Source organism: Arachis ipaensis, chromosome B03, assembly GCF_000816755.2.
Source record: "Arachis ipaensis cultivar K30076 chromosome B03, Araip1.1, whole genome shotgun sequence".
In the NCBI taxonomy this organism is placed as follows: domain Eukaryota; kingdom Viridiplantae; phylum Streptophyta; class Magnoliopsida; order Fabales; family Fabaceae; genus Arachis; species Arachis ipaensis.
The window spans coordinates 27,013,232-27,027,862 of record NC_029787.2 but is presented as its reverse complement, the minus strand read 5'-3'; the positions used below and the strand labels follow the sequence as shown (position 1 = coordinate 27,027,862).

Genomic DNA, 14,631 nt, shown 5'->3' with positions numbered 1-14,631 from the left:
TGTTGAGAAAAATTATTATTACCTACGGAGATCGGTCGAACGACCTCCCTACACTTAAGAATTAGCACGGTCCTCCGTGCTAGTAGTAATGCGCAAGGAGCGATCGGGTCCGGAACTTCCACTCTCTCCATCATGAGGGTCATCTTCACTTAAGTTTGAAGTGGAAGTGGAGATCTCCGGCACCTCCATAGGTGGCGTCACAAAACTCAAAAGCCTCTTCACATAAGCAAATCGGTGTTGGTTGCGCCGTTCGTATCGGTCCATCTTCCTATGGAGAGCTACAAGCAATTGGTTGGACGATCCTTGTGGTGTAGAGAAAGTGGTAGGGATGTCCAAAGGAGTGGCTATGGCAAGGTTTCCAGTGTCCGCTGGAGGCTTGAGATATTTGCCGGTTGGGACGACGTCGCCCTCCATCGGAATTATTGCTCTCTGATCCTTAATCTCCCGGGGAACACCAGCAGCAGCAACTAACTCTGTTACCAGGGCAAGGAAAGGTAGGTTACCCTTGGCATGAACTCGACCCATGGCTTGGTGGATGAGGTGAGTAATGTTGACTGGCTGCTCCGTGAGTATGCACCAAACTAGCAAGGCTAGGTCTGCGGTGATCAACGTCTCGTGAGTGCTGGAAAACACGTAATGAGACAAGATCTGTGTCCATGCTCGAGCCTCTACGGTAAGATAGTGCGCAAGAGTGCCCTTAGGTCGGGACTTGAGCCACCCTCGGGTCCAAAATGTTTTCGGTTCGGCAATCACCCGGAGGATAGCATCCCAATCGAAACCGTATGAGTCGCGCTGTGAGAGGACCTCTTGGTAACCATCTACCTCGGCCGCCACTGGTAAGACCTTGAAGATCCCTTGGATGGCTTCTTCGGTGACCGGGACTTGCTTCCGGTGCACAAAAACAGTCTGAAGAGAGGGAGAGTGGTAATTGGAGTAGAACTCCACTACCCATGAGAGATTGGCCTCTTGTGGTCGACGCATGAGAAACTCCCACTGCCGCCACTCAATGCGAGGTAACACAACTTGAGCTATATGCTCCGGAGGGGCAAGAAGAGGTTCGGCATGATAATTCCTTGCAACCATGATGGGGTATATAAGCTCACAATAGAGGTTGGAAAACCTAGTGGGATCCCTTGGAGGGTTCTCCTTCTCTTGTGCATCAATATTAATGATGCTTCGCGCCTTCTTGGAGAGAGGCTTAGCTTGGGGCGCCTTGGCGGTGAGTCTTTGAGGTGCCCTTTTGGTAGGCGGCTTCTTCGGTGCCTTTTCCTTGTCCTTTTTTATGGCCATCTGAAAAAAAAGAGGAAAAGGAGAGACATGAGACTCAAAGAAACAACACTTGAGTTATAACATGCAAGTGAGATAAATGCCACAAAAGAATAGGTGTCTTGAAAGCATGACAGCTGCAACATGCAAGCGAGACAACAATTGAAATATGGGACAATGCACTAGCATGGGATGCAAGAGGGGGATAAGCATGCAAGTAAAAGGCATGAGAGGAACAAGCTCAAGCATCCATAATAATACAAAGTAGCATATGCAAGAAGGGAATAACCACAAGAAAGTCATACACCTAGTCCAATTCCATGACAATGAGGCATACCAATGAAGTAAGGCAGAATTAGAGAAAGTGGAAATAATAGTCTTACAATATGTCACAAGGAAGCAAGTCACAAGTAATGAGCATGTGAATGGGAAATATGAAGGACAACAGCCTCAATACACCTAAAGATACGCAAGTGTAATGAAAAAGGGCACTAAGTGGAAAGGATAGTGTCAAATTTGAAACAAGAACTCATTGGTGTCTTTCATCGAACACTTGGTGTGTAATCTTCAAACAATAAGCAAATGGAGGAAATATAGCAATGTAGCACCCCCAAAATGCAATACCACTCATCAAACAACACCACACATCACAAAGAAGTCAAAGCATATTAAAATAATACACCAATGCAAGAGATGAATCCAACCTCAACACCCATAGAAAGTGGGAAAGAAAGCAAGCAATTTAAATAAGAATGCATTAATCAAAATATAATTAAGAAGAAATGGATGAAACAATGGAATGCAACTAAGGATGGAAAAATTTAAACAAGAAGGAGAAAGGAAGAAGTAGCAGAAACCTTGAGTAGAGAAAGAGGGCAAGGTGTAGTGCAAGTGAAGATAGGAGAAGAGAAATGGGAAGAGGAGAGGAGAGAGAATGTGTAGCCGCCAGAGGTGGTGGTCGGCGGTGAGTAGCGCCACCGGTGGTGGTGGCAGAGAGAGGGTGGTAAGAAGTGGTGAAGAAGAAAGGAAGAAGAAAGGAAGAGGAGAATGGGCGAAGGAAAGCAAATAGGGTGCGCTGTAGCATAAGTGGCATCGAGGGACCGATGCGTACGCGCCACGTGCGCATGCGCGCGGGTAAGTGGGACAAAAGAGGGGCGCGCGAGCGCTACCCATGCGTACGCGCGGGTTGGTAGACTGAGGGGAAGACGCATACACGTCAAAGCGCGTGCACGCGTGGATTGTCAGGGTGAGAAAAATGACGTGTGTGCATGCGTTACGCTTATGCGTGGGGGTAGCTGCACGTTTCGCGTAGTGCGCGCGCGATGCTCGCCAACTCTCGGGTGAATGTACCAAGAGTGGCACACAGAGCAACCGACGCGTACGCGTCATAGGCGCACACGCGTGGATGGGCATTTGGGGAAGATGACGCGTGAGCGTGCCTCACGCTTATACGTGGATGGGCAGTCGCGCGTTTCGCGCAATGCTTGCGCGTTTCGCGCAATGCTCGCGCGATGGTCGTGCAACTCTCGGGAAAATGGACCAAGAGTTGCGAACGGGCAATCGACGCACACGCGTCTTGCATGCTTAAGCGTGGACCCCCTTTTTTTTCATGCACATGAAGAGAGTCAATTAAGGCATAAAATTGGTAGTAATGCATGCACTAGGGGTCAAAAACATCAAGAAGCTCATGTAACACTCAATCCTAAAGCATTTCTTCACATCTCAATCCAATCAATCCATTATCAATGAACTCCTCATGAGCAATTTAACACAAAATCAAGTAAAATCAACGCTACTATGAACAAACTCACAAGTCAAGCAATCACAAAGGCTCAAAGACTCAAAAATGCTATGTACAATGAACTAGAAGCAAAGAACGATCATACCGTGGTAGGGTGTCTCCCACCTAGCACTTTTATTTAACGTCCTTAAGTTGGACGGTCATGAGCTCAAATCTCCTCGCCTTCGGATGCGTCCTCAAGAAGGAACACATCAACCTCTTTGTTGCTTTTCATCTTTTCTCCATGGTATAGCTTTAGACGATGACCATTCGCTTTGAAGATATTAGGGCTTGAAGGGTGCCTTAGGTGGTAGACTCCATATGGTTCCGCTTTCTCCACTCTATAGGGGCCTTCCCACCTTGATCTTAGTTTTCCGGGCATCAACCTTAACCTAGAGTTATAGAGGAGAACTAGTTCTCTGGCTCTAAACTCTCTTCTTCTTATGTTTCTATCATGTACCGCTTTCATCTTTTCCTTGTAAAGCCTTGAATTCTCATAGGCTTCCAATCTAAGGTTCTCAAGCTCTACCAATTGTAGCTTCCTTTCGACTCTAACCCCAAATTCTGTGTTTAACTCCTTTACGGCCCAATACGCTTTATGTTCTATCTCCACCGGGAGGTGGCAAGCCTTCCCATAGACCAATCGGAACGGGCTCATGCCAATTGGCGTCTTGTACGCCATCCGGTAGGCCCAAAGTGCATCACCGAGTTTGGAACTCTAATCTTTTCTATGAGGTTTCACAACCTTTTCCAATATACGCTTGATTTCCTGATTGGAGACCTCGGCTTGGCCGTTCGTTTGGAGTGGTACGCTGTGGCTACCTATGGATGATGCCATATTTCTTCATTAACCCTACCATCCTTTTGTTACAAAAGTGCGAGTCTTGATCACTCACGATTGCTCGTGGTGATCCAAAGCGACAAATAATGTTATTTCGAACAAAAGAAAGCACTACATTAGCATCATCGGTTCTAGTGGGATTGCTTCCACCCACTTGGAAACATAGTCAACAGCAAGTAGGATATACATGAAACCATTAGAATTTGGAAAGGGCCCCATAAAGTCAATACCCCAAACATAAAAAATTTCACAAAACAACATTGTTTGTTGGGACATCTCATTCTTCTTAGAAACATTTCCAAATCTAAGGCATTGTGGACAGGAGCTACAAAAGAGAGATGCATCTTTGAAAAGTGTAGGCCACCAAAAGTCACAATTCAAAACCTTCCGAGCCATCCTTTGAGGACCAAAATGACCTCCACTCTCGGAAGAGTGGCAAGCCTCCAAAATAGCTTGATGCTCGGATTGCGGGATGCACCTATGAATTACTTGATTGGCACCACATCTCCATATGTATGGATCATCCCATACGTAATAATTGGATTCACTTTTAAGCTTATCCTTTTGATATTGAGAGAAATTGGGAGGAAAGGTGCGAGCAACCAAGTAATTGGCAATAGGTGCATACCAATGGATAACTTCGGAGATTGCTAGCAAGCCCTCAAGAGGGAATGTATCATTAATAGGAGTGGGATCGCCCTTTGTTTGCTCAAGGCGACTTAGGTGGTCCGCCACTAAGTTTTGCGAACCACTCCTATCTTTGATTTCAAGGTCAAATTCTTGCAATAACAACACCCATCGTATCAACCTTGGTTTGGATTCTTTTTTGGCCAACAAATACTTCAAAGCCACGTGATCCGAGTATACACCACCTTAGAGCTAAGTAAATAAGCCCAGAATTTATCCAAGGCAAAGACAATAGCTAACAATTCCTTCTTGATGGTGGTATAATTGGATTGCGCTCCATCTAGAGTCTTAGAAGCATAGGCAATGACATAAGGAATCTTACCCTCGCGCTGACCTAGCGCCGCTCCCACCGCATAGTTTGAGGCGTCACACATGATCTCGAAAGGTCTAGTCCAATCCAGTCCTCGCACTCTGGGAGCTTGGGTCAAAGTAATTTTGAGCTTGTCAAAGTCCTCCATGCACTCTTCACTCAAATCAAATTCCATATCCTTTTGCAACAATCGAGAGAGAGGTAATGCCACCTTACTAAAGTCCTTAATGAATCGCCGGTAAAAACCACATAGGCGATCAAGCATTTGGTCGATGAAGGGCAACGGAAAGTGATCCTTTCTAGTGGCTAAGTTTAATCGTCAGTCAATACACACTCTCCATGAGTTTTGGACTCTTGTAGTAACACCAAATTTCTTTGGAACCACTTGGACGAGGCTCACCCATTCACTATCCGAAATTGGATAAATAATGTCCGCTTCTAATAACCGGGTGACCTCCTTCTTCACAACCTCTAAAATGGTAGGATTTAGACGTCTTTGAGGTTGTCTAATGGGTTTGGCTCCTTCTTCTAAGAAAATTCGGTGTTCACACACCTGGGGCTAATGCCAACCAAATCCGCCAAGCTCCACTCATTGGCCTTCTTATTTCTCCTCAAGACGTTGAGCAACTTCTCCTCTTGGTAGGAGGTGAGCTCCCTTGCAATTATTACCGGGAACTTTTGGTTCTCCTCAAGAAAGGCATATCTTAGGTGGGTTGGGAGGGACTTCAAATCCGCATTTTGTTCATGACTCGGTACTTTGTCTTCCGGTATCATTGGAGGTGATAGGACCTCTTCTTCACATACATGGGAGCTCCCTACACTCGGGTCTTGAATCATACTCTTTCCATCAAAATCATCTTGTTGAACTTGGGCCACAATATTATCAATCAAATCACACTAGAATATAGAGTGATCCTCCGGTGGGTGTCTCATGGCTTCATCAAGATTAAAGCTCACTTCTCTTCCATCGATCTCGAACGAGTAGGTACCCGAAAACGCATCTAATTTGAACCGGGAGGTCTTTAAAAATGGCCTCCAAAGAAAAATAGATGAAGTCCTTCCGAAATCACTAGGGGGCATCTTGAGAATATGAAAATCAATCGGGAAGACCAACCCTTTTATGCTTACTAGAACATCCTCCGCTATACCAACTACAAAAATTATGCTTTTGTCCGCTAAAACAAATCGGGTAGCCGACCGTTTCAACGGTGGGAGCTTTAAAACCTCATAAACGGACAAGGGCATAATACTCACACAAGCGCCAAGATTGCACTTATAATCAACAGATTCTACCCCATCTGTGGTGCAAGTTACCAAGCAAGGGCCGGGGTCACCACACTTTTCCGGCACATCATCCATTAAAGTGGAAATTGAACTTCCCAAGCGAATAGTTTCTAATTCACAAATTTTCTCCTTGTTCATACATAAGTCCTTTAGAAACTTTGCATATTTAGGCACTTGGCAGATAGCATCAAAGAGAGGGATGTTTACCTCAACTTTCTTGAACATCTCCACCATTTTGGAATCCAACTCAACTCGCCTCTTGGTCTTCCTTGCCAATGTGGGAAATGGGATTGGAGTAGCATCTTGCAAGACATCCCCATCCTTATGCAATCCACCCCTTGGTTGAGCAATCACCTCTTCAACTTCCTCTTGAGCTTCATCCTCCTCTTCAACTTCTTCTATCTCAACCACATCCTCATCTTGAGTGATCTCTATTGGACTTGGCTTACTCCTCTCTTGTAATTTGGTTCGGACCTCAAGGTGATGGCGTTGATGCCACCCTTTGGGTTGGGTAGAGGTTGAGAGGGTAAGGCACTTGAGCTTGAGGCTTGAGTGGTAGAGGTGGAGGTTGATTCTATGCGAGAAACAAGGGCTTGGAGTGTAGAAGTAATACCGATAAGGCTTGAGGTAAGTGTTGCTTGAAACTTCTTTTGGCTTTGGAAGATGGAGCGGAGTGTCTTATCTTGATTAGAAGAAGGAGAGGGGTAAGTGATTTGAGGCGCTTGTGGTTGGTTGGGTGGAGGTGCTTGCCTTTGATGAGGTGCTTGGTAGGTTTGGTAGGCTCTTCCTTGTTTTTGGTTTTGGTATGGAGGATTTTGTTGGTATCGGTTTTGTTGGTTGTTGTTGTTGTTCCATCTTTGGTTCCCACTATTGTCCCTTCTCCCTTGATTATAATTGTCCCTCCATGCTTGGTTGGTGTTATCCCTCCACCCTTGGTTGGAGTTATCCCTCCACACTTGGTTGGAGTTATCTTGCCACCCTTGATTGAAATTGCCCCCTTGGTTATAGTTGCCTCTTTGTTGATGATAACCTTGGTTTGGATGATTGTAGTAGGCATTAGTAGCCGCCAAAGTATTATCATCTTGGATGTTTGGGCATTCGTCAGTGTAATGGGTGTAGCAAGAGCAAATTTTGCACACTCGTTGAGGAACCAATTGTTGACTTTGTTGTGGTTGAGGGGGGTGGAGGTTGGTGTTGATTTAGTTGGAGTTGCTTTAGAATGTTTGTCATTTCCCCCAAGGTCTTGGTAAGGGCGGCGGTCTCACCAGTAGTAGAAACTTCATTTATAGCTCTCGGATGGTTGTTTCTTTGTCTAGCGTGTTGGGTGGACTCGGCCAAATCGGTGATCAATTGCCATGCCTCCTCCGCCGTTCTATACTTTGTCAAGGAACCATTGCTTGAGGCGTCCAAGAGGATCTTGTCTCGTGGTTTCATTCCTTGGCAAAAATAGCTTATCAACACTAGAGTGTCAATCATATGGTGTGGGCATGAGTCAAGTAATCTCCGAAACCTTTCCCAATACTCGTATAGAGTTTCTATTTCACCTTAAACAATGCATGAAATTTCTTTTCTCAATTTATCCGTCACCTCCGGAGGAAAGAATTTATCTAAGAACTCCCTTCTAAGCAAATTCCAATCACCAAAAATCTCATCGGGCAAAGTGTAAAATCACTCTTTGGCTTTTCCCTCTAGAGAGAAAGGGAAGGCAAACAAGCAAATAGTAACCTCATCGAAACCCTCCCGCCTAGCTGTTGAGCATACACCTTGAAAATCTCTAAGGTGTCTAATAGAATCTTGGGCGGAGAGTCCATGGAACTTGGGTAGAAGATGAATCAAAGCGGTCTTGAGTTCAAAATTAGCATTCAACTCCGGATAACGCACTTGAAGCGGTTGAAGAACAAAGTCCGGAGCACTGGCTTCCTTAAGAGTGACTCTCCTTAGAGCGGCCATTGGTTCGGTACCTAGATTGATAGAAGAAAAATTAGTAGTATCAATGGAAGAATAAATGGTTTCCTCCTCAAATGACGTGTCCGATTCACCCTCAGGTATGGTTGGTGAATTGGTAGAAACCCTTTCACCACCTCCAAAGGCTAACCGTCTCCTAGCTTGCCTTAGATGAAATAAAGTTCTCTCAATTTCGGGATCAAAAGTGGCTAAGCTTAGATCAGGTAGTGATCGCGTCATTCAATGAAAGAGCATAGAACTCATGACAATAAGGTACACTAAACAAAGATTAATCCTAACTAACAATTGAACTATCAACAATCAATAAAAATGCAAGTATTCACATATCCACATATTTACACTAACCAACAACATGGCACACAATTGCAACTCCCCGGCAACGGCGCTATTTTGACGAGCTATATTTTGTCGGTATAGAATTCTCCAATGGGATTATGTCGTGTGTATAGTCTAAACCAGTACGTGACGCTTTGTCACGCATACGTGTCGCTGGACTTCTGCACTTGTCACGCATACGCGTCAGTCACGAGTACGCGTCACTGTAAAATGCTCCAAGTTCCACGCACGCGTCAGCCATGCGTGCGTATCGATCCTCACTGCTCAGCTCCTTAGTTTCTTGTGTTCCTTCCACTTTTGCATGCTTTCTTTTCATCCTCTAAGCCATTCCTGCCCTATAAAATCTGAAAACACTTAACACACAGATCACGACATCGAATGGTAATAAGAAAAGATTAAAAATTAGTAATTTAAGGTCAAAGAAGCATGTTTTCAATCATTGCACAAAATTGGGAAGAAAAATGTAAAACGTGCGAATTATATGCATAAGTGTGAGAATAATTGATAAAATCCGCTCAATTCCAAACAAAATAAACCATAAAATAGCGGTTTATCAATCTCCACACACTTAAACATTAGCATGTCCTCATGCTAATAAGCTCAAGAGAAACTAAAAGAGTGAAGAGGAATGGTAGAAATTATGAAATGCAACCTATTTATATGAATACAACTAAATGCAAAATGTTTATACCTACTTGGTTAAAAGTAAACACATTCTCCAAGACAAACATAAACTGGATTCCACTAATTTAAATCACAAAATAAAGTACAAGTAACTTGCAAGAAGAAAGCTCATGAAAGCCGGAAACACAGAATCGAGCATCGAACCCTCACTGGAAGTGTATACACTCTAATCACTCAAGTGTTTAAGGGTTGATTCTCTCGGTTCTCTACTAATCTTGCTTTCTAAGGCTTGCTTTTCTTCTACCAATCAACAGAAATTTAATGCACAAATATGCATATCAAGAGGTCTTTTAAGAGTTGTAATGGGATTAAGGTCAAGGTAGGATTGTATTTGGTCAAGTGGACTATAATCAGAAACTTTGATTAACCTAAACTTCCAACCTAACTTAAGACAATCCATGTAATCAAAGTACAAAATCTAACTACCCATTAACTATGTTTTCCACATATTCATGCATCCTAATTTTGAGTACAGTACATATGCATTGTTATCACCATCTATTTTGGGGCATTTTGTCCCCTTTTTATTATTTGCTCTTTTTTTTTTCTTTTTCTCTTTTTTTTTTATACTTTTCTTTTCTTTTGTTTTTCTCAATGCATATGATTAAGGTATTGAATGCATGAAAAAATCCTCAATATTTTTTCACATTTTAATAAAAATAAACAACACCCAATTTCCAAACCAAACGTTTCCAAACCCAATTTCTCCACACTTAATTCATGAGCACTCTCACTAGTCTAAGCTAACCAAGGATTCAAATTAAGGACATTATTGTTTTCCGCTTAGAGTTAATGATGTGCTAAAGTAAAGAACAAAAGGGGTGAAATAGGCTCAACATTGGTTTGCAAAGGATAATGAAAGGTTAAGGCCATACGGGTATGTGAGCTCAGTGAAACAAATGTCTCAATCACATAAGTGCATGCATATATCAAACAATGGAAATATAGAATCAAGCAAGACAAGGATCACAATTTTAGAGAGAAGAAGACACACCAAAACTGAATATTGGTTGATAAAATGCAACCAATCAAATAAGCTCAAAAATCTTACAAGTTTTGTGTGTTCGAGCTCTAAAACCATGTTCCAAATTAAATTCTTCAAGCAAAGTTTAACAAAAATTTTAATTCAAATTAGTGAAATGCTATAAAATAGTTTCTTGGAAAAGAAATTATCACTTCAACCAAGTAGTAAATACATGCAAGCAATTAACTACACATGCAATCTATCATGCAATACAACAACTAACTAGCAAGGGAAATTAAACATTGGTGTTGGAAAGAAAGTAACTAACCCACGAAAGTCGGTATCGACCTCCCCACACTTAAAGATTGCACCATCCTTGGTGCATGCAAAGATGTGCAAGTGGATGGGTGGCTGCAACTGATGCTTTTCCTAAGAAGATGGTGCATAGGAACTTGTTTGTTCGTCCCAGTTAGAAACTTTTCCTTTTCCCTCTTGGTGGCCAGCTTGAAAGAAGAGAAAAAGGAAGAAAAATTACCCACAAACAAAGATGTCAAAAGAAATAAAATATATGTGGGCTATTGCCAAATAATAAGGTTCTCAACTGCACGGTAGCTATAACATGCAAGTGAGAATGCAATATAAGCAAAGGGCATGTGGAATAAATACCAGACAAGTCAAGGAACACCCAAAACAATTCAAGAAATATGCAACAGTTGAGTAAGAAAAGTTAACACCAATAGAAAATTAGCAAACTTAGAAAAGAAAATAAAAATATGCACAAAGTAAAAATGCAATGAATGACAGTATGCAAATGCAATAAGCAAAAGAGAATAAAAGAGAATAAGGATGAGAATTTAAAAAAATGAATAAGAAGGAAGTAAGAAGGGAAGAAGAAAAGGAAGAAGAAAGGAAAGAGGAAAGAGTAAGAAAGGAGAGAATGAAGAAGTAAAATGGAAAACGGGACGCGACGCACACGCATGCATCACGCGTACGCGTGAAAACAGAAAGAGCCATTTGACGCGTAAGCGTCACCCATGCATACGCGTGGATGGCCAAAAATGAACACTGATGCGTACGCGTGACTACTCGCGCAATTCCAGCGCAGTGGCAGCCCAACTCTCTGTTAAAAACTGGATGGTCAAAATTTCGAAACTGACGCGCACGCGTCGTCTACGCCTACGCGTGGATGTGAAAAAAACTCAAATGATGCCTACGCATCATTGACGCACACGCGTGGGTTGGGTTGTGCGCCCAACACCCCACCCGCATCGTTCCAGCACAACTCTTTGTTTGTTTGTACCAGAGATCAAAATTGGCATCGATGCATACGCGTCGCCCACGCGTACGCGTGGGTTGCCTTTTTTTTAAATTATGAAATATAAAGAAAAATAAGGGTAAACATGCAGAATTAGAAATTAACACTGACGGAAATAAAATAAAACTAATAAAAAGAAAGATAATACCATGGTGGGTTGTCTCCCACCTAGCACTTTTAGTTATTGTCCTTAAGTTGGACATTTTGTGAGCTCCTTGTCATGGTGGCTTGTGCTTGAACTCATCTTGAAACTTCCACCACCGCTTGGACTTCCAATAAGCTTCAACATTCCCAAGTGAATTTGCCAAGCCTTGATGAAGTTCTTCACAAGCTTTGAGCTCCCAAAGTTGATCCTCTTGTATGCCTGGATCCCAAATCTTGTTTCTACACCCGTCTGTAAGTTGATCATTGTTGTTCTAACCGGGTGGCAAGCAATCCGAATTCTCAATAAAGTACCAAACTCTTCTTTTAGATCCAACCACTTGGTCATTAGTCCAACCTTTGCATCTAGCTCTTGAAATCTCAACCTTAATGAGCCTTGACTTGCAACTCCAACCACTAAACATCCTTCTCTTATGCTTAATGCCACAAAGCCTCCTAAGTTGGCCATCCGTTTCAAGAATACTGGTGCACGAAATCACAATCACACTTTTGCAATTCCGCACAACTAACCAGCAAGCGCACTGGGTCGTCCAAGTAATACCTTACGTGAGTAAGGGTCGATCCCACGGAGATTATCGGTTTGAAGCAAGCTATGGCTATCTTGTAACTCTTAGTCAGGATATCAATAATTCTCAGATTTAATTTTAAAAAGTAAAAGAACATGAAATCAATACTTGTTATGCAGTAATGGAGAACAGGTTGAGGTTTTGGAGATGCTCTGTCTTCTGAATCTCTGCTTTCCTACTGTCTTCTTCTTCACACACGCAAGGCTCCTTCCATGGCAAGCTGTATGTTGGTGGATCACTGTTATCAATGGCTACCATCCGTCTTCTCAGTGAAAATGGTCCAAATGCGCTGTCACCGCACGGTTAATCATCTGTCGGTTCTCACTCATGCTGGAATAGGATCCATTGATCCTTTTGCGTCTGTCACTACGCCCAGCACTTGTGAGTTTGAAGCTCGTCACAGTCATCCCTTCCCAGATCCTACTCGGAATACCATAGACAAGGTTTAGACTTTTCGGATCTCAGGAATGGCCGCCAATTGATTCTAGCTTATACCACGAAGACTCTGATCTAAATCAAGAGGCTAAGAGATAAACACTCAATCTAAGGTAGAACGGAGGTGGTTGTCAGGCACGCGTTCATAGGTTGAGAATGGTGATGAGTGTCACGGATCATCACATTCATCAAGTTGAAGTACGAGTGAATATCTTAGAATAGAAACAAGCGTGATAGAATGGAAAACAGTAGTAATTGCATTAATTCATAGAAACACAGCAGAGCTCCTCACCCCCAACCATGGGGTTTAGAGACTCATGCCATAGAAGATACAACATGAAATGTGTAAAGTGTCATGAGGTATAAGATGAATCACTAAAAGTAGTTTTTATAATAAACTAGTGACCTAGGGTTATAGAAAATGAGTAAGCTAGAATAGTTAGTGTAGAAATCCACTTCCGGGGCCCACTTGGTGTGTGCTTGGGCTGAGCATTGAAGCTTTCACGTGTAGAGACCTTTCTTGGAGTTAAACGCCAGCTTTTGTGCCAGTTTGGGCGTTTAACTCCAGCTTTTATGCCAGTTCTGGCGTTTTGACGCCAGAATTTCTATGCTGACATGGAATGCCAGTTTGGGCCATCAAATATCAGGCAAAGTATGGACTATTATATATTGCTGGAAAGCCCAGGATGTCTACTTTCCAACTCAATCAAGAGCGTGCCAATTGGGCTTCTGTAGCTCCAGAAAATCCACTTCAAGTGCAGGAAGGTCAGAATCCAACAGCATCTACAATCCTTTTTCAGCCTCTGAATCAGATTTTTGCTCAGGTCCCTTAATTTCAGCCAGAAAATACCTGAAATCACAGAAAAACACACAAACTCATAGTAAAGTCCAGAAATGTGATTTTTGAATAAAAACTAATAAAAGTATAATAAAAACTAAATAAAACATACTAAAAACATACTAAAAACAATGCCAAAAAGCGTATAAATTATCCGCTCATCACAACACCAAACTTAAATTGTTGCTTGTCTCCAAGCAACTGAAAATCAAATAGGATAAAAAGAATAGAATATAAAATGAATTCCAAAAATATCTATGATGATCAGTCTTAATTAGATGAGCGGGGCTTTTAGCTTTTTGCTTCTGAACAATTTTGGCATCTCACTTTATCCTTTAAAGTTCAGAATGATTGGCATCTATAGGAACTCAGAATTCAGATGGTGTTATTGATTCTCCTAATTCAGTATGTTGATTCTTGAACACAACTACTTTATGAGTCTTGGCCGTGACCCAAAGCATTTTGTTTTCCAGTATTACCACCGGATACATAAATGCCATAGACACATAACTGGGTGAACCTTTTCAGATTGTGAGTCAGCTTTGCTAGAGTCCCCAATTAGAGGTGTTCAGAGCTCTTAAGCACACTCTTTTTTGCTTTGGACCACAACTTTAACCGCTCAGTCTCAAGCTCTTCACTTGACACCTTCACGCCACAAGCACATGGTTAGGGACAGCTTGGTTTAGCCGCTTAGGCCAGGATTTTATTCCTATGGGTCCTCCTATCCACTGATGCTCAAAGCCTTGGATCCTTTTTATTTTACCCTTGCCTTTTGGTTTAAAGGGCTATTGGCTTTTTCTGCTTGCTTTTTCTTTTTCTCTTTTTCTCTCTCCTTTTTTTTCGCATATATTTTTTTTGCAAGCTTTTCACTGCTTTTTCTTGCTTCAAGAATCAATTTTATGATTTTTCAGATTATCAAATAACATTTCTCCTTTTCCATCATTCTTTCAAGAGCCAACAATTTTAACATTCATGAACAACAAATTCAAAAATATGCACTGTTCAAGCATTCATTCAGAAAAACAAAAAGTATTGCCACCACATCAAAATAATTAATCTGTTTTAAAATTTGAAATTCATGTACTTCTTTTTCTTTTTGAAATTAAAAACATTTTTCATTTATGAAAGGTGATGGATTCATAGGACATTCATAACTTTAAGACATAAACTTTAAATTTTATTAATCATGGAATGAAAA

At 42.0% G+C, this 14,631-nt stretch overlaps 2 protein-coding genes across 2 annotated transcripts; both read right to left on the bottom strand.

Moving 5' to 3' along the window:
• On the bottom strand, positions 3,216-3,728 carry LOC107632828. Its single transcript, XM_016336476.1, has one exon. It carries the CDS (start codon positions 3,726-3,728, stop codon positions 3,216-3,218), a length of 513 nt encoding a protein of 170 aa, XP_016191962.1.
• On the bottom strand, positions 5,782-7,602 carry LOC107632829. The gene is made up of 3 exons (XM_016336477.1): positions 7,320-7,602; positions 6,376-6,566; positions 5,782-6,297 (listed from the first exon to the last, which is right to left on the bottom strand). The coding sequence occupies exons 1-3, from the start codon at positions 7,600-7,602 to the stop codon at positions 5,782-5,784; spliced, it is 990 nt and encodes a 329-aa protein (XP_016191963.1).

Coding starts and splice junctions, on each gene's coding strand:
- LOC107632828 (XM_016336476.1), bottom strand. CDS start 3,728: ATGGCGTACAAGACGCCAATTGGCATGAGCCCGTTCCGATTGGTCTAT.
- LOC107632829 (XM_016336477.1), bottom strand. CDS start 7,602: ATGAAACCACGAGACAAGATCCTCTTGGACGCCTCAAGCAATGGTTCC. Junction 6,567..7,319: donor CACAACAAAGTCAACAATTG/GTTCCTCAACGA, acceptor TGGTTGAGATAG/AAGAAGTTGAAGAGGAGGAT. Junction 6,298..6,375: donor AGATGTTCAAGAAAGTTGAG/GTAAACATCCCT, acceptor TGTATGAACAAG/GAGAAAATTTGTGAATTAGA.